This window comes from Mugil cephalus, chromosome 9 (genome assembly GCF_022458985.1).
Source record: "Mugil cephalus isolate CIBA_MC_2020 chromosome 9, CIBA_Mcephalus_1.1, whole genome shotgun sequence".
In the NCBI taxonomy this organism is placed as follows: Eukaryota; Metazoa; Chordata; class Actinopteri; order Mugiliformes; family Mugilidae; genus Mugil; species Mugil cephalus.
In genome coordinates, this window is record NC_061778.1 from 18214716 (window position 1) to 18234736 (window position 20021).

Genomic DNA, 20021 nt, shown 5'->3' on the forward strand with positions numbered 1-20021 from the left:
TTCTGTTGTGACAACAGGTTCTGCACAGAGGGGTGTGATGTGGCAGGGACAGAGGAGCACCATCAGGCTGAGCACACAAACATATGCACATACTCTGTTACACTTTTTATTTAAGCAAAGGGGAAATTAACACATACAGCAGTTGATCATTTGCGCTCTCTGTTTTAGGGCACTGAAGATGCCACAAGCTTGAAAGTAGAATAAGGCAGATCACAAAGATTATCAAGTGTCATAATCTCACACCACTGAGTTGTTTTGCGGGGAAAAGGGGGCCGTTAAGACTTCAGTAGATTAAACAGCTCTATGACCTACTTGGAAGCACTTTAATGTCCAGTAATTGTAGAATATTTCATTTGGCTTATCATAGAAGTGCATGAATAAAAACAGATTGATCGTGGACTCCCAAAAGTCCATTGAAACAAAAATGTTGTATCATTGAACAAAATGCTGTATCCAACACAGGATACAGTTGAGGAACATAATGCAACAAGAAAACAAGTCTCTTAGAGAGAGTGAGGATTAGAGAGGTGCATAACACCTGGATTTGCCATGTACTGGGTGCAGGGTGTCCCATCTGATCTGCTCTGGGGTTATAAAAACTCTGGCTCCTCCTCGGCTGTGAGCATCAATGAGGGTAACGGCAGTGCATGTGTGCGTCTCACTGCATGTGGAGTAATGGCTCTGTTCATGGACTCGGACTTCTCTTTACTGAAGCACGGCCCGCAGAAAGACACGATGGATTTAAAGGCGTTATATGGAGAACAGGAGCACTGCAAAGGTGAGTCAAACAACATGAGGAGGGAATCACAGGAGGGAAAATAATGCAGAGTCTGTGTCCACCAAAACTAAATGAGTCAAAGATATTTTAACTTATTATTATTTAATTATATAAATAAAATATTCTATTGTGATTGCTTTTGTGTTAATTATTATTATTATTTGATTTTTAAATAATTATTTTTGCATTGAGATGATTACTATTGTGAAATTTAGAATACATTATTTTTTAATTATGTTTTTTTAAAATTTAATATCAGATGTGATTTTGTTTCAGTGGCCTGTACAACCACCCATTTAAACCAAATTAATTAATCTCAAACTATTAAATCACATTTTAAAAAGGATTTACATATCCAAAACTATTATATTAATTTTTTCATCATATTTTTTTGTATATATATTTTTTAATTATTATTTAAATTGCTTGTCTTTCCCCTTCAATTAAATTAAATTACATTTTTTTTTTTGCCCAGATGCCCACAGTGAGAGCGCCCTGTCGTCTCCTGAGCCGGACAGAGCCGCCGGTTTGATGGAAGGTCAGAGGAAGAGGAAGAGGACGATCTTCAGCCGAGCGCAGCTGTCTGAGCTGGAGCAGGCGTTCGCTGTGACTCCCTACCCGGACATCACCCTGAGGGAGAGGCTTGCCGCTCACACACACCTGCCCGAGAGCAAGATACAGGTGAGGCAAATTTACAAAAAGATATTTATAAGTTAATATTGGACTAAATGAGAACACAAGTTAGAGGTAGATAACATACAGCTCAGCAGTTTCTCTGAGCTGAGGCGTTTTCTGTTCCATAGCAGACTTAAAGATGTATTTCTAGCTGTTATTAGAGGTCTGATCTGTCTCAAATAGTGGTTCTGAACAATATCAGCTTTGCACATATATATTTTTCGGGAGGTGTATAGTGCAGATGGCCACAATACAAATCTGTCTTTTTCCACAGGTGTGGTTCCAAAACAGAAGAGCTCGGAGTATTAAGACCGGCAGATTCCCCAAGTCCAGCAAGTCTGTCCTGGGAGGAAGAGGCTTTGTGGAGCCTTGCCCTGGGCCTGGGACCTCCACCTATACAGCTCCGACCACTGTGGTGGACATACTCAGACCAGATCAGAACCACACCTGTGAAGACGTGCCACACCTTTACTCAGACTGGATGCAGCTCTACAGCAGCCCCGCATCGTCCACAGCGTCTTCCTCGTCCCTCCACCACCAGCCCGCGCTCAGCTGCTCGAAACACTCAGAGCCCAGTCTCTGGGAGGAGGAGAACCACCGGCAGCAGCAGCACTTGGGACTCAGCGGTTTTCTTCCTGCTTCGTTTCCTCAGGCCATCACCAGGCAGCCTCACCACTCTGCGCCCACGCGCTCCTACCAGGCATTCAGGAACTACAAGCCCCAGAGCCTGGCTCCATCTGGGGCTCATCAGGCCGTGTACGGAGGAAGCGGAGGTCACAGGTCTGTGGACCAGGTGGTCCCTTCCCACCCTCAGCCAGTGTACTTGGAGGTGACCCAAGGCCAGGGACACCACCACCGTCATCATCATCACCACCCACAAATGGGACAACAGACCTCCATGGGATATATCTCAGACCTGATCTACAACGCTGCCATTGTCACCAATTTTCTAGAATTCTGATGAGGAGCACGGGCTGAGGGGAACATAAATGCAGGACGTTAAGTCAGTCAAGGTCTCTGTTTCTGTTACATTCATTTGCATTTCCTTATACAACACTTTCCATGTCTAAATCTGTCCTGTCTGCCACCAGAGCTGAGTGTACGTAATATACTGTAGTCAAGTTGTTGTGTTGTCATTGCCCTAGTTTAGGCTTTATGTTTTCATTACGTGTTGCATATTTTAGGGAATAAAACGTTTTCATTCCAGTTTAAGCTGTAAGTTGTAATTATAAAACACATTGTTCTTCACATTCGTCATTTCTGAAAGCACAGACTCCACTTTATGCAGAATAAGGTTGAAGGCATAAAGATTTAGCTACTGAATCTTTGTTCTGTCTCAACCATGTGGGCCTTATTTTTCTTATAAGTTATCCCATTACTTTAGGTGTTAAACAAGTCATTTTTATTTATTTATTTTTTAAATCTTAATGTAACCAACACTTTGCTTTCTTTTTAGCCATTACTTTTAGGTACTGTTGAGTATCACTCGTATTAGAAGTGTAGTGTGTAGTAATTGTGATTTAATTCATCTTACATTTTGTTTTTCCTTTTTTTCTTTTTTTAAATTTGAAAAAGAAATTCTAAAAAGAACAGAAGTAAATATTAGGCACACACAGATAGCAGCTCACTGCTCCAATTACTGTACACAGAGAATGAATGGGTCAAATGCATTGAAAGAACTTCCCAGTGAGTGATGAATAAAGGAAAAAAAATATTATTATTACAGAAGAGTCAAACAGATAAAGGTTGGTTCATTTTGAGCATTGTTCAGTTGATACACAGATCAGGAGTAACATTATGACCACCTTCTTAACATTGTGTAGGTCTCCCTTGTGCCTCCAAAACAGTTGTTACACATCAGAGAATGAAAAACAGGATGTTGTTAGTGGGGTCTTTTGGTTCTGTGGGTCGAGGGGAGGGGCCTCTGTGGATTAACCTACAGGTACTTGATCAGTTTGAGATCTAGTGAATTTGGAGGCCAGGTCAGCATCTTGTGGGTGTTTTTTTCATGTTTTTTTCAGTTGTTCCTAAACCATTATTTTATGTGTGTCTGTGTCAGGCTGCATCCTGTTGGGGATGGCTGCTGCTATCAAGGAGTGTCATTGCTATGGGGTGGGGTGTCTGGTCTGGTCTAGGTGGGTGCTACATGTCTGAGTAATATCCACATGAATGCCAGGGCCAAATGTTTTCCAGCAGAACACTGTCACAAGATCAGTGGTTTTAATGTTATGGCTGATAGGGCCCTGTTGTACATGGACTCACTGATGCCAGTTCCTGTTTTCCTGCTCGAAGCCAAACAGTGGCATGTTTAATTCTGCGGCCCTGTGAGTATTATCTTTCAGAATATCCTGATTAAAATGATTCCTTGTGGTAAGATACCATGACAGGAATAATTATTTTCTAAATCAAAAAATATTTTTCATATCTCTCTGTACTGTAAGTACCAAGAGATTTAGATGGACAGGGGGAAGGAAAAAAAGAAAAAGAAAAATAAGAACTAAATTAAAGCAAGAGCTCAGGGTCTATCAGCTTACGGGCTCTGTAATTCTGCCTGGATTTGAGTTTGGAAATATTACATGAGAGGTATAATACAGAGGCAAATATGACAGACAGGGATGCCCACTGTTTGTCCAGCACTGGACAGAGATCTCTGCATATCATAATCATCTTTAAAACCAAATAATCTTTCAATAAACCTTTAATCCGGGTGTCAAATCTCAGATCTTAGGGAGATACTTTTTTTTTTGCGTTCCAGATGTAGTTACATCTTTTAATCCTTTCACTGATATGACAGGACTTGACAAGAGGGGCATAGTTTACGAAAATATGAATCCGTATCAAGAGAAGGGATCAGTGAAAAGAGACCTTCTGTGTCTGGTTTTAAAAGACATCATGTTATTGTTCACAATTCACTATTGGAAGCACAATCAGAACATAATTATTTTTGGTAAACAGTATTACAGACCTGGTGCCACAGCTGGTGGGTTATTTAAAAGAGACAAAACAAGTGCAGCTTCAAAACTGAAATAAACAAACAGATGGAGTTGTTTCAGCGGAGAAAATGACTCTTTCGAAATGTAAGAATTAACTTTCATCTTTACTTTTACTCAAGTTTGGTGAGATTTAAAGGTCCAATGTGTAAGATGTAGCGGCATCTAGAGGTGAGGTTGTAGACTACAGGCAATTAAATCAAGCTTCGACACGTGCTTTCAGGGAGAGGAAGGAGCCCACGGCAACACATGATGGCACAAAAGGCCAATGTTTGCTTTGTCCATTGTTGACCAGAGTAGAAACATGGCATTCTTATCTTAAGCATAATATTAAAATGTTTTTCTTTCCTACAAACTCACAGTTTAGAGTGAAGAATAACTACAAAAAGTGTGGAGATAAATCCAACAGTGAAGCAATGCTACTAAAAAGTACTGTTTTTGTATTATTATGACAAAATGCTGCCCAATAGTTTATTCTGCGTCACACTGTGAGAGATGGGTCTCATAAAATCTCCTTCTCAGTAGGGTCAGACTGTATGAGATCAGTAACGCAAGAGGAAGTCCACATCTAAAATGTTAAAAAGAAATAAAAATTAAAGTTCAGACAACCCAACCCTAAGCCTTATTTTGATGATGTGGCAGAAAAAGTGGCTTCAAAGTGGTTGAATTAAAGTAGCTCTGAACTCGAGGTATGCTCACTACACAATGGGTTAAATGCAGAGTTTAAATTTCCTGTGTATTACTTGACAATAAAGTACTTTCTTCTAAATTAAGTAGGAAAAGCTGATGTATTTAAGTACAAGAAACATAAACACAAAGCCAGAAAAATTAAGAATGGGGTTTAATGCTTTTTTTATTACAGAACTCTATGCAGTAGACCAGAAGTAGTAGCATTACAGTTACATTTACAGAGGGGGAAAGAAGCCAGAAAATATACAGAACATTAAATAATCATTTATTAAATATCATCTACATCTCACAACAGAATGGAAAAAATTAATTAATTTTATGAAGAAGTAACAAAGAACAAACAGGCCGACAAACAAACAAAACAAAACATCCAATAAAAAATACAAATGCGAAATAAATATATTCATCTTGATTTTCATCTTGAAAAAGGCCAAGTGGGAAGTGAAACGAACATGAATTATTTGAAAAAAATATGTATTTGTCAAAGTTTTCGGCCTCCATTCAGCCTCCAAATTCTCAGTAACTTTAACAAAAGGACGAAAAGACTTTATAGCCACGTGAGATATCTGCTCTGATTCAGAAGACTTGGCGTTGTTCTGCTTAGAGGGCAGCTGCAGCTTGTGTTTTTGTTCTTTTTGCTTCCCAAGGTTACTCTTGTATGTGCACAGCTGCTACGGTTCCCCAAGTTCTCCCTCCATGGTCCGGACCAGGACATAGAGCTCCGCAAGCCCGACTACTGATGCAGCAATCACACCTGTTAGCACTCGCTGAAAAACACATGTCACATGTGAGTTTTTTTTTTAATGTTCAAAAAAATTAAACCAACAGTCTTACACTAAATTGCACGTCTATACACTGACGATGTTTAATGTTCCCTTACCGCTGCAGTCTCTGTGAACAGGTACTGACTGCCCATGTAGGAACAGGCAAAAGCAGCAACTACTGTAACCAGGAAGTTGAATAGGGTCACCGCCACCGCTTTGACCGACCGCACTGTGGGCAGGGAGAGGAAACCAAGTTCATGATACACAGTTCAGCCTCCCTTATAAGATGTATGTGTGTAGTTCACTGACCTTGCCGTCCAAAATCTGCTAGTGTACCGTTCTGGTTGATTGCCTGAAAGCAGAGTTATTTAATTAACTAAAAGCAAAACCTTATTCCTAAAACTTACTGCACAAACCTGCCATGTGAATGTAAAAAATATCACATTTTCTCTCGCTTTGTAAAAGTAGCTTAAGGAATACCATCCAATGGATGTCAGAGTCTCTATTTTCCTGACAACGTGTCCATTTACCTCTTAATCTCACAGGCTGAAATCAAATATTGACTTTAGCATTAACGTGGATAAAGAATAACGTACCTGAGTGTTGACATTACGTGTGATCCTGTTGTATTCCTCATTGGCTAGTTTGGCCTTGATCTTCTCAAGACGTGCGACCAGCTCCGGGTTCTGAAGTACCAGGTAGAAATCATAGTTTAGTTTAACTTTAGTTTCGCGGGAGGTTCATTCACTAATGGTTTTAGTCTCTGAAAGCACTGAAATACTGAAATTAAATGGCATAGGAGGGAGTTGTCAAATTTTGTCAACTAAAATTTAAAAGGGTCTCATTGTATTGTGAATGCAGCAGGGCTAATTTAAAGGGTAATGATATACAAAACTAAATCATGTGCATGACTCACTCTGGGAGGCTTCACGAACTCAGGCAGGTGCAGTGAGCTGTCCTCTAGCAGCTCATGAAGGTAGAACGGATGACCTGAAGAAAGACAGCCACAATCACGTGTTACACGATACATCATAACATAAAGTGTTGTTTGTAAAATCCTCTCTCTGTTCCTAGTTTACACTCTTTTGGGCAGATATCTTAGATATATAATATCTCAGATATTGTTCCTGGAATCTGCTGAACCCCCTCTCTGTTTGGGCGTCCCTGCCCCTCAACGTTCCTATGTGCTGCCTTCACTTTCCGCATAATTTCTAGTTCTTCTTTGATCCCTTGGTATTTCTCAAGCTTGTTCCTTCTTCTTGATGTTGCCATCACTCAGTATTGCTACTTCTATCACCAAGGCCCTCTCCTATCCACCACTTTGCTATGGGTTGAGGGGAGGGGCCTCTGTCAATCATCCCACAGATACTTGATCAGTTTGGGATCTAGTGAATGTAGGTCAACAGGTCAACACCTTGTGCTGTTTTCGTGTTTTTTTTTTTTTTGAGTTGTTGCTCAACCATTTCCAAAGTAAACTTAAATAAAGTTACTGTAACTGTAAGAATATACTAATATATAATAATTATACTCGAGTATAAGTTAGCTGTCCTTCACAAAACATGCTCATCCACTAACGGTTACGAGTTTGTATAACATGCTATGAGTTATAAATGTTAATGTTTGTTTGTTTCATTTATTTATCTTTACCTTTGTCCTGAAGGTATTTCTTGAGTCGTCTCGCTGTACCGAAGGTCAGAGTTATTGGTTCTGGTTTTTCAAGAAGTTCTTCCAGTTCTTCCTTCAGTGCTTGTGGCAGAGATGAGTCTGTGTTTTCCAACAACTCTGTCACCTTATGTCTGAATGCATTCCCGACGACAAAAGCAGAAGCCATGGTCTTAATACAGCTATCACTGACTGAGCGATCTGTTTTTACGCGATGCGGATTATTTAATCAAACCTTTTCGTCAAGGTTGTTTTGAGTGAAGCTAGATGTGCTAGTACATACACGGATTGTTATTTGTATACGTTTACATTCAGCATTTAAAAAGAACTAGGAGTAAAAATAACATAAATCCATGTAAGCGGCCATATTGTTTCCCTCGTGACACAATGACGCATGCGGCCACGTGACCTTCGTGGTGAAACATTTATTTAAAATAGTGGATTATTTAATGTCATGCACTCACAGTTATAATGTTTAGAAACTACTGTTTTTTTATTCTATATACTTACATCAATCTTTTCGTGCTATATTCAATGTAAACGTCACTTGCTGCACTACACGTGAGCACATTTGGTGCCTTCATGGTCCCTCCATAAGATCCTAAAACCAGAATATCAGAGTTAGAATGAGATTTATTGTGTGTGTGCAGTGTGCACATGCAAGGAATTTGACTCCAGTTACTTGCTCACAAAAAAACACATAAGTTAAATGAGTGTAAAAATAAAAGTGTGAAAATAGGACCGTTTTCGAAAAGTAAAGGGCAAGGGCAGATATATACAGGGTATAACGGGGTATACACATTTAATATAAGTATTATATAAGGATTACAAAAGCCTGCCGTGCAATTAAGCATTTTATTGAGAAATAAATCTTTAATATTAAAAAAAATACTTTCGGGGGACTTATTTTCCCTTCATTTTTTTCAACAGACATCTGTCTCGAAGTGTGTGTTGAGAAATTGTCCGTACCGTAAAAGAACAACGTCATAAAACGTTAAATATTTGTAGGATTTAAATAAACGCGCACGAGTCTGTCAACTGCTTGAAGCGAGGAGTATCCTAGAAGTAGTGGAGGTCAAAAGGATATCTACATTTAATTAAACATTGCGTTCTCTTTGTTACTACCCTACAGCCGGTCCATGAACGTGACAACTACCCAGCTGTACATGCGCGTGTAAGAACACACGCGAGCCCAGAAGGACAGGAAAGATGGCGGCTTGTGCGTTACGTCGAGGCTTGCTGAGCAGTGTCAGTAAATACAACAAGAAACACACACACAGACTACTGAGTGTCGCTGACACCAGCAGCAGCAGCAGCAGCAGCTTCGAGGCGTACAGACCGCGGCCGCCATGCCGGGCCTGCGGAGTGACCGGCGGCTTTCAGCAGAGGAGGTTCATGTCGTCACGGTGAGAGACGCAGCCAGTGTCCTCCCCTGGCAAAGCTAACATGCTAAAGACTTTGACGGAGTAGTCGGAGCTATGTAAGAAGGCTAAACGAGCTACAGACACACGGCACGCTGTTGCTGCCTAGACGGTTGTCTCGAAATGATGCATTCGTTGCGAGCTTTGTTTGTAAATGTGAGCTGACACTCACTAGAGACAAGAAAAGTGGAGTCGTCCTCTGCTGTGCATTAGCTAGCCAGCATGGGTTGAGCAACTACTGTCAGTATCTGGGCTGAGTGTTAGCCTGCTGAATAAAACTGGTACGTGTTAGATCAGACAGTTTATTATTATTCTTTAAGGAACGGACACGTTCAACATTGGGGACACAAACACACTATCATTGTCTTATCTATTTTTACACACATGTTGTAATGGTGTAACCGGTACATAAATGGGTTGCATAAGGAAAATCCTTTATCCATTGTGCAACACCAGATGTCTGTATTTAACGTGGTGATTGATATTCATTTATTAACGTTTCATGCACATATTACCTGCACATAAGTTGTAGCCCATCTTCACATACATAACATGTCTGTCACACTAGTATTTATAGAAATTGTTAGTATAAAAAAAAAAAAAAAAAAACTGACTATATGTTTGTTACAATTAAATATCACCAGGAACTGTGTTCTATTCAGCACCGCTGTCCTCTGTCCTTACATGTGATTAGGTGCTGTCTAGTTATTGGCTTAAGCTTTTAGTATCAACCCATTAACATCAATTAAACCCACCTGCTGCCTCTCAGTATCTCCACACAGCGTGTTGCCTACAAAAAGGTTTAGACTAAAGTGTTCATCTACACAGCCCTCAGAAAAGCCTGTGGAAGCTTAAATCGCTGTTTTGTGCATAAATCCACTTGAAGTGGCTTCTGTTGTGAAATCACGTTTCGCTCTGCATATTCAGGGGAAGATAAAATTGGAAAGTCTATTTTTGGTTAATTCAGTGTTTGAAATGTTGGGCAAGTCCAGGGTTTTCATCGCACAGATCCTACAATCAAGTAATGTTGCAAACGGCTATTTCAGGCCGTCTCCTCTGAGGGGGAACTGAAGTGGTTCTGTTGGTCTCTACCCATTTAACACTATTGACAGAACCACTAATTTTAACTTTCAGATCATAGAAGTTGATTTTTCGTCTCTCTGTGTGATGCGTTCAAATGCCAGGAGGCACACAAATTGCGCTCTGCTTGGTGAAATTACTGCTTGTGATTTGGAAGCCAGATGAAATTCCCCATCCCACAACATGTTTGTCGTCCTACAAATCATTTGCGCACAATGGAGTTTAATTTGGGTGTTTATCAAAACAATGCCCAAGTACTGTTCCTACTCGAAGCACAATCCAAATACCGGTCTGTGTTCTCACGCCGCCTGTTTTATTGAGGATGCATCAGGAGGTGACAGTCACCCAGACGTGCTGCTGTTTCAGTTCCACATGACGGTCCCGTGTTGTCCTCAGTTTGTCAAGTCCTAAGTAAAAAGTACACAAGTCTTAAGTTCGTATACCTGGTAGGGCTATTGATTTGCATTCACAGGTTATTATTTCTTGCTGTGTTTGTCAAAACACGTCCCATAATATAAATAACGTGTTAGCAAACTCCTTTCTACACCAGGTTAGTTTGGAAATGGTGTCAAATTACCCTGAAGAAAGAATAGGTTGATCTAATGGCCATACATGCTCCACTTACATGCAAATGTTTTTGTTAATAATAACTTCTGATGTGATGGCATATTTTAATTTAAATCTGAATATAATTACAAGTGGAAAGTGCAGTCTGTCTAAAACATAGTGGTTTTATGTCATCATCTTATCACTGACTCTTCTCTAAAGAGGTACATTTTCTAGATTTTCAAAAAAAAAAATATATTTTTTTTGTTGTGCTTGGTTTTTTCTTGCTATTCACACCCACAGCAGGCGGTGACTTGCTTGGGAATAAACGGGAAGTGATCCAGTGTAGAAGTAAACTAGTGTTTCTGTAGCAGAGTTTATCAGAGCAACCAGAGGTCGGTGCTGATGGAGAGAAAGAGCGCGCACATTTAAAGTACGGGCGGGTGACTGCACCCACACTAGTTGATTTACAGTAGCAGTGATTCTGTGCCATTTTGGATCTCACAAGTTTACATTATGTAACCGTTTAATTGCGTAATCCTATTTCTCCTGCCTTGCTGCTTTTCTTGCCAGCTTCACTGCGACTCGTTGCCCACACAGAGGTATAGCAAGCTGCCTTCACTCCCAGAGGAGAGGAGTGAAATGGATAGTTGCTTTACTGGCAAGATGAGTTGTTGACCAGGGGTAGCTGTTGGCTAAGGCAGGTTCCAGAGTTTGCTGTGGGTTGGCTAAATTTAGATCAGTGATCATCTCTGGCCGGTGTATTGACATTTCTCAGATTGTTGCAGAGGTAGAAACTGAACAGAGCGTCTAAGGCCGTGTCGCCCTGGTGTGTGAGATCATTGGTACATTAATTCAGTTTAATGTAATTTATTGACATCTATAAAGTGTTTTCTATTAGAGCTGGGAAGCAAATCTCCTGGAAAATAACCCGCCTCGCCCGCCCATAACATTTTTGAGGTTGAATATTGGTCTGTTGTCGCTCAGCTGGGAACTGGTTGTGCTCCACCAAAGATCTGACGGGCCAGTCAAATAGTTTGGGCGGGTTTATGCAGTGATGGACAGAAGAGTAGTCTCGCATGCTATTGCCATAACTTTGAATTTATTTACAACAAAATGGTTCTGATTGGATGTAGGATAATGCAGTTGTGTGGGGAAGTGTTTTTTTCCCTTGTATTTGTTAAAACACGCCTGTAATGAAATCCCACTAATGCGTTACCAGACCTATTAGCACTGAGCCTGGCTATGCCAGGCTAGGGAAGCAATTCATACACAAACGAAAACCACTTGGTGTCGAGTACGTACATAATGATGGACTTTGTGGAGGGGACAAAGCATTTCTGTCTAGGAGCAATTTAAATGACATCAGTCTCTCATGAGTTTGGTTAGTGTTGTTAGTAATGAACAATGCAGATACTTGGCCTTAAATTCAGCGTGTGGGATTGTCGAGTCTAAAATTCATTGATGGTTCGTTGTTATGAAGAATATTCATCCTCCTATAGTGGTCTTCATTAAAAGCTTCCATGAATGGTCATGGTGTGTGTTTGTGATGTTTGATCCCACACTCAGTAGACAGAAAGGTTCAACCACACGTCCCTGTTGGTGGTGGTGAGAACACTTCAACAAACCCTGAAAATGCTCCAATAAATGCAGTGGAGAAGAAGATGAGTAGTCAAATCCTGAGGCCTTTTTTCTACTCTGATTTTTTTTTTTTTTATCAACAAGACATTTACTTGAGTAAAAACCTTGCACATAAATTGTTAATAGTTGTGTGCCTACTGTGGCTTAATGTATTAAGTGTAGTGGTAATATTTCTGTACGAGCAGGAGGCTCACACAGTCACCTACCTGCAGGTAACATCTGACTTACAGCTCTGAGTGCATTTGAGTATAAAATGTTCCTGACCTTAACTAGAGGTATTTGTTCTGGACGTAAATCTGCTGTTTTATAATCATATTTCTCATAGTATAATCAGGTTACATTGTGATTATTCTTGTGCATATAAATAATAACCTGAAATCAACCTTCTATGTAATATTATCCTCCCTCCCCCCGTCCATATATCCACCTCATTAATCCCTGCTCATCATCTCTGTTGTGAAGATTAGCTTTGCAGGGAGCCCAGAAGTATGCATGTTATTTATTTGAAGTGACCAGCTGTTGTTGTGTGTGTGTGTGTGTGTGTGTGTGTGTGTGTTTTGCTGCGTGGCTGAAGTGGAGGACATGGGAGATTAGGTCCAGCGGTATTTCTGTTTATTGACATCTGACAAGTAGAGGTCATGTCCAAGTTGTGGTTGAGATTAGGACTGAGGAGAAGGAGAAGCTGAAAGTTGGCAGCGTCAAAGCTGAATGTGAATATATGTCGGAGGGAAACTCCTGAAGCCTCTTGCCTTTACTACTGTGGGATTTCCTGTTGCTGTGCTTGTGTTGGTCCATTTACGATGATGTTTTGATGTCAGTCCTCATGTTCTGTATTTGGTAAACAGACCCACAAACGGTCTCCAGTGTGTAATTGGGTTGCCTGTATTTGGCAGGAACAGGCCCGAAGGGAAGATTTTGGAGACTGTGGGAGTGTTTGAGGCAGTGAAGCAGCACGGCAAATATGAAACAGGACAGGTAAGACTTCACACTCATACCAAAACACACACGGTGAATCTCTAGATCAGTTTTAAACCTACACGTTTGACTGTTGATGTAGATTAGAGTGTTTTTACCGTCTGAACTGTTTTGAACTTGTGACAAATCTCTAACTTAGTATTGGTGTGATCTCGTCAAATAACTGTAATCCCATCTAACCTATGCTGTATTAAACATCCTACATGTTTAATCTCACGGAGACTTATCTGTGTTCTCCCTGTTGTTGTGCTCTCCTCAGCTGTTTCTCCACAGCGTGTTTGGCTACAGAGGCATTGTCTTGTTTCCTTGGCACGCCCGGCTCTATGACCGAGACATCACCCCTCCAATGTCTGACAGGTAAACCCTAAACTTTGCTAAACTTTGCCAAAATGTCCTCCTCTGCTTGTGTTTATGGGGCGGTTTTGAATGTGTGCCGTCTCTTCTTTCAGCAAACCTGAGCCCCCAGGAGCCCACGGCTCCAAGGAGGTGAAGGGAAAGACTCATACCTACTACCAAGTCCTCATCGACACCAGGGACTGTCCTCACATAGTAAGTATGATTTACTTACTTGTTACTTGTTACTATGACCACCAGTGACTGAGTTTTGTTTTAACTTGAATCCTAAAAGTCCAAAAAGGAAACTGTGCTATCATTTGCTACATTAAGCACATTTTGTTCTTCTGGGTCAATTCTTTCTAACTCTAGTTTAGGGCTGGAACAATGTTGCAGCGTAATCATAGTGAAGATTCTCCCTAGATAACAAAGACTCCTTCTCTTTGGGGAGCTCAACATTACAGAAAAGGCCAAACAGCATCATCAGACGTATCAACCTGATACAACAAATGCTCTGCAAAAAATTAAAGGCGGCCGACTGCAGCAGAATGGCCGCTATCTGAGACCATTTCAAAATATCCTTGGTTTTCTGAGATCCAAATCCAGATGCATCCTTCAGGCTATTACTCAGGACTACTGTTAAATTAACGTCTGTTCCTGTTTGGTCAAAATCATAATACTGTTACAGGCCTGCGGCAGTCAGTTCTTACATGTCATCGTTCATTTAATTTGTTCTTTGAACGTTCAGAAACCATCTGCTAGTGCTGATGCATGCCATTGCACAGATACAATGTGTTGTAGATGAGTTGAAATTGAATAGGAAGCTTTATTGTCATTGTGCAGCGGTACAACGAAATTATACATGTCTCAACGGAAAAGTGCAAAAGACCTGTTTTTGTAGTGGCAAGGAACCTGCTCGCTTATCGTAACTGATTTCTTTGACGTAAGTCTCCATCTGCAGAGCACTTGTTGTTTTTCTTCTTAAACCATGTGCAGCCGTCCATAGTGTGATTATAATGTCGTCATTACTAAAATCACATAGTTGAACAGTTGAATTCACAGTTTTCTACACACACATAAACAGGCCTGTCGGACTTATTTCTGTTATATTGGACCGTTTCTAAGAGTGCGTATAATAATGTTTTTACAGAGCGCACTGAGTGGAGCTTTTACAGGGTGACAAAGGCACCACCACTGTGGTATAATTAGTTGTCCATGAGTGTCTCCAGGCATGTGACTGTTGGTTTTTAATGTGTTCAACAGTCTCAGAGATCCCAGACGGAGGCAGTGACGTTCTTGGCCAACCATGATGATAGCAGAGCCCTGTACGCCATCCCAGGTACGCAGCCTTACAGGAAACAGCCGTCACAAAACGGCTGTGAACAAAGCATTCCTCTGAGTAGCATTACACTCGAGTCTATAGCTTGTACGTTATTTTGAGTGTCTGTGTTTCTTCCTTGAGGTTTGGACTACGTGAGCCATGAAGACATCCTGCCGTATAACTCTACAGAGCAGGTCCCCATCCAGCATGAACTGTTTGAGCGCTTCCTCTTGTACAACCCTGCAAAATGTAAACAGCCTCCTGCCATCTCACCGTCATTCTTCACACCGAGCCTTTATAGTTGACTATACAAAACCAATTTAGAATAAATCATCTAAGAATGAACATGTTTTGTTCCATTGATGACAATAGTACTTAGTACATAGTAGATCTACCATAAAGTTCATGTTTACGGTTTGTGAATTTCTGTATCTTCATGTAATGATCAAATCAACCATGTTAGTATTCGTATACGCAGAGACAAGACTTAGTTCTCTGCATTTACCACATGTAAGGGCAGCCTACAGCACTTCTGGGATTTTAGGTTCAAATGTTCAAAGGTTCTTATATGTTCAAAGAAAACTGTTTGTTTGTTGGTCAATATTTGCGTTTGTCTTGGACGCCACAGCTCCTCCGTTCACATCCAGAGACACCCTGAAGGCCTGGCAGGAGAAGAACCATCCCTGGTTGGAGCTGTCAGATGTCCACAGGGAGACCACCGAGAACATCCGGGTCACCGTCATCCCCTTCTACATGGGAATGAGGGTACGATTTCACTTTTGTTTCTTCTTTGACCACGTCAGCCTGTGTCCACATTATAGAATGGATGTGACAATGAAGACATGTGCTTTCAGTCTTTCTCTGTTTAGACTCCAGACGTAACTGCTTGGTTTAGTCTTTTTAAAATCTAATGTCTCTAACTTATTTTTCTCAGGAGGCCCAGAACTCCCATGTTTATTGGGTGAGTAGCATATTTTTTCTTTGTGTAAAAATGTAAAGTGGGTAAAATACCACATCTCATGGCAAAGTGTAACATCTTTGTGTGTTTTCTTCCTGCAGTGGCGCTACTGTATCCGCTTGGAGAACATGGGTAACGAGGTGGTTCAGCTGAGAGAGAGACACTGGAGGATCTTTAGCCTGTCGGGAACTCTGGAGACAGTCCGAGGACGAGGCGTCGTAGGCAGGGTTAGCATGCAAACACACATAAACAGCATCATGTCATACTGTGGGAGATGGAGAAGAGTCACACAACGGAACAAGAATGACTTCATACATACATCCCTATACCTTCTTCACAATTAAAGCAACATACCTGGTCACCAATATTAGCACGAAACATTTGGGTTTGTGTTAGTAGCAGCTTAACACAACTCTAATATGGCATCAAGTGGGTAGTAAAATATCCTAGTATCAAGACCAGAGTGAAACCAAACACCTAAACAGAGATTTGTACCTCATGAGGCAGTGTGCTGAGCTTCAAGCTTCCTGTTTGTGTCTGAACAACAATGATTCGACCATTCAGCGCTGTCTGTGTAAGTGGCCCTGGTGTAAGCCTTCTGTCTGCACATTTTCCTTACATAGACACCAACTACATGTCCAGCTCCACGTGATGTGGTTGATTAATCTGATGGTGTGTTGAGGCTCTGATAGACATGATGGTCAATCACCTGCCAAGTTTCCAAGGACAACTACAGATTAGAGTTTCAGGTAGAAGCTCCAGAGGTAGTAGGAGCTGGACTTAGAGAGGACATATAGGTTGTCCGCTTGTCTCCATGTAGATATTAAAGGAAATAGTGCATTTACCTTTTTTTTCTCCTTTTTAAAAACGATATTCTTTACATCAATCATTGACACAAAGAACACGTCAATGAGAGCCGGGTGCCATTAGGTTCATTGTCCTTGTCAAGAACAGTTTGTATAAATTTGAATCAATATCTGTGTGTGTGTGTCACAGGAGCCAGTTTTATCCAAAGAGCAGCCAGCCTTCCAGTACAGCAGCCATGTGTCTCTACAAGCTCCCAGTGGTCACATGTGGTGAGTCGGTTACACACGTCTGCAACATATAATACTTTTACATGTAGTACATGATGTAAACGGTTACGTTTTAGACTTCATGGGTTTGGAGCTCATGTCATTTTCATATCCACAAATGTTCTCAAGGCTCTAATTGTTCTGCTGTTTTAATATCATGTTCACTCACCCAGTCTGGTTCTTTGTTTTTAAGGGGGACGTTTCGAATCGAAAGGACCGACGGCTCCCACTTCGACGTTCGCATTCCTCCTTTCTCCCTGGAAAGCAACAAAGATGACAAAGCACCCCCTGCTGGCTACACGTTTTAAGCGTCACTTCCCTCCCGTGAGGCCCCAGACACGCCGTCACCCCCTGGTTGTGCCTGGCTTATCTAGATTTCTCCTTTCCCTGTAACATTGCAGCCTTCAGACAGAGACTAGCATCCGTGGGGTTAAGCAAAGGAAAAACGTTGCCGTTTCTAGATGATCCACATGCCGGCCCACCTTTCCCCTTTTCTGTCAGAGTGTGCCCAACAGCAGTATATCATCGATTCAGTCATATAGGGTGGAAAATCTGCAGTCCTCTGTCTTCATGTTGCGTTTGAAGAGACGAGCACAAAGTAGTGGAAGAGACCTGGGTTGAGGTTGACTGGTTCTGACAAGCAATAGCTGAAATATTGACCAGGTTGTTTCTTTTTTTTTTTTATAGAGGGAGTATTTACTGCAGCGCTCTGGGTTCACAAAAAGAGCAGTGACTCCTGCTGAGCTTCACACTGAAGCCTCAGTTGAACTTTTCTAGTCAACCAGTAAGCCATCACTTGAACTAGATCTTAAAACTTCTTTAATTCTGTTTTTTTGGGGTTCACCTCTAGGTTCATGATTTCACTTTCATTACTTTTTCTTGGATCCATTTCCCCTGTCATGGATTTTAAGAATTAAACTACTCAATCCCAGTTGAGTTATGTAGGACCTCTGTGAGCCACGTAAGAGAAGGAGGGTGCGTTGCATTCTGGGCTGATTACGTAAGCGTTCGTGATTTACTTTGTCACAACAATGAAGCACAGTGAATGATCCTAAACATCAGAAAATATCTCTTTAATGTCTAAATGAAACCAAATCTCCATTATTTATATAAGACACTTTTTATATACTGCTAGATCACTTTCACTCGTTAACGTCAGTACTGAGTGTCTTTGCCAGCAGTTACTTCCACATCTTCTACATCAGCGCAGCACTCTGTAATTTTCTCTAATTTCATCCCTGTTCTTTACTGTCAGGCTGCAGGACTGAATATGTCCCCTCCAGAACACTAGTAATGTGTTTTTAAGACCTAAATATCCTGCGCTAGAGAAGCATTCCCACAGCATGAGGATGCCACCAACAGGCTAAATGCTGCTTTTACATCGAAATAATCCAACACTTGCATCTTAAAGCAGTGGTACGATTACAAATGATTGTCAGTACATTGACAGTAAAATCCTATATTTATTAAATACAATTATATTCAATTAATTGCATGGAATGACTATTAAATAAAGTGGAGCTATAGTAGAAGATGAGCCATCCAGTTGTAAATTCTGATTGGATGTTGGCATGAACTCATGACAGGATAGGACCTGAGTGCAGGATACTTTTAGTATGCAGCGTCGGCCATGGCTCTCCTTCAGTGTCCACATGTTTCTTAGAAATCTCCCTCATCAGTGTCCTTCACATCCCTGTGCCACATTCTTTGATTTCTTCTATCGCCAACCGGGCTGTCCTCTGATTTATATTCAGTGTAAATTTCTTTCTATCCTTTGAGTAGTTCCTTACCTGACAGCTTTTCTCTCATTATACCATTCAAGTCATGAAAAAGCAAAACTAAATATGTAGGAATTCATTGTCATGTATGGATATATGATTTTTTTTTTTTTTTTTTGGAGATCTAATTTCTCTTTGACATTTAATATTGACAGGACTGTGATTCATTGATGTGAACTATAAAAAAAAAAAAAAAAAAGTCTGGAGGCTTAGTGAATCCTCCTCCTGCTGGATGCCAGAGACAGGTTTTGGCTGTTTCTGAATAACAAAAGCTGCTCACATGAAAGAAATGAAACCAAGCAGTTGGCAGCCTGTGTTATGACGGCACAGTGGAGGAACGCGTGTGTGAATTGTCTGCTGTCCTCACTGCAGTCGTTTTTACTAAAAACAGAATGAAGTCTTCATCTTTTAGACACGTGTTGAATGTCTTTAGTTAAGACTTTGGGGGGAAAAAAAGAAACTCATGAGCCAAGTTATAAGCCCGATATTAACTTTTTTTTTTTTTTGACAAGTAATTTGAAGCAACTAAGATGGTTGAAATGCTACTGTAAATAGAGATGTAATTAAAAGCAAAGCGAATAAATATACCTTTTGAAAAATACACCCTGAGATTTCTGGTGAGCTTGTGTTTGTTTTCATGAAGTGTGCCTACAGTTGGCTGACATGCACACAGATGTTGAAGGCAATGAGTATCTTAGGTATGAGTTATTTTAAACTGACTGCGATTAATACAGGACCACACTACATTTATTATTGCGTACATTCCGATAACTAGATTTAAGCAGTTTAACCACGCGACAACGTAAACATGCGTGAGTGATTTTCCGACAATTGCCACCAGATGTCAGTATAGTCCTTTACTCACTGGCTGCACACAGCTCAGTAATGTGAGCTCTGTTACTGTTTGAATGCTGAGAAATTTGAGCTGTTTCTCTGATATCTCCTTTATGAAACCGACTTTAAGTCACCTTGATGGACATTTAAAACTGCAGCATGTAGCCTACTTTAAAACTGTACCCAAGCCTTTCAAATGAACAGATAAAAAGTCTAACCTTTTGTCTTTTATGCAAAAAGACCGAACTCGGTAGGGAAATGTGCAAAATAAGGTAATTTCAAAATTATTATATAATATATATTTCTCATACTCTTTAATGCACCGCAAAGCACTCGTGTTTTAACTACTTTACCTGAAATCTGCTAAATTAGAATGACTTGAAAGGACTGATTTTATTTTAATAATGCCGATTTAAATGGACCAGTATTTAGATTTGATGCATCTTGGCAAGATAAATAGACCTCTACCAGTGAACCACACAGCATAAAACCTGCGCATTTT

General features: G+C 40.6%; 3 protein-coding genes across 4 annotated transcripts; 2 read left to right on the forward strand and 1 right to left on the reverse strand.

The window, feature by feature from the left end:
* The first annotated feature begins 31 nt into the window (after nucleotides 1-31).
* sebox (SEBOX homeobox) lies at nucleotides 32-2665 on the forward strand. The gene is made up of 3 exons (XM_047594566.1): nucleotides 32-778; nucleotides 1254-1459; nucleotides 1728-2665. The coding sequence occupies exons 1-3, from the start codon at nucleotides 550-552 to the stop codon at nucleotides 2412-2414; spliced, it is 1122 nt and encodes a 373-aa protein (XP_047450522.1). The 5' UTR covers nucleotides 32-549; the 3' UTR covers nucleotides 2415-2665.
* Nucleotides 2666-5262: 2597 nt separating this feature from the next.
* tmem199 (transmembrane protein 199) lies at nucleotides 5263-7959 on the reverse strand. The gene is made up of 6 exons (XM_047594216.1): nucleotides 7545-7959; nucleotides 6814-6887; nucleotides 6494-6583; nucleotides 6207-6249; nucleotides 6014-6126; nucleotides 5263-5900 (listed from the first exon to the last, which is right to left on the reverse strand). The coding sequence occupies exons 1-6, from the start codon at nucleotides 7726-7728 to the stop codon at nucleotides 5805-5807; spliced, it is 600 nt and encodes a 199-aa protein (XP_047450172.1). The 5' UTR covers nucleotides 7729-7959; the 3' UTR covers nucleotides 5263-5804.
* Nucleotides 7960-8709: 750 nt separating this feature from the next.
* poldip2 (polymerase (DNA-directed), delta interacting protein 2) lies at nucleotides 8710-19294 on the forward strand. Of its 2 annotated transcripts, none has more exons than XM_047594363.1 (11): nucleotides 8710-8965; nucleotides 13141-13222; nucleotides 13482-13579; nucleotides 13672-13771; nucleotides 14819-14894; nucleotides 15018-15125; nucleotides 15505-15641; nucleotides 15811-15837; nucleotides 15936-16061; nucleotides 16831-16910; nucleotides 17101-19294. In XM_047594363.1, the coding sequence occupies exons 1-11, from the start codon at nucleotides 8769-8771 to the stop codon at nucleotides 17213-17215; spliced, it is 1146 nt and encodes a 381-aa protein (XP_047450319.1). In that variant the 5' UTR covers nucleotides 8710-8768; the 3' UTR covers nucleotides 17216-19294. The 2 variants fall into 2 exon arrangements, with proteins under 2 accessions (XP_047450319.1, XP_047450320.1); XM_047594364.1 differs by having other exon boundaries at nucleotides 8711-8965; nucleotides 13147-13222.
* Nucleotides 19295-20021: the final 727 nt, after the last annotated feature.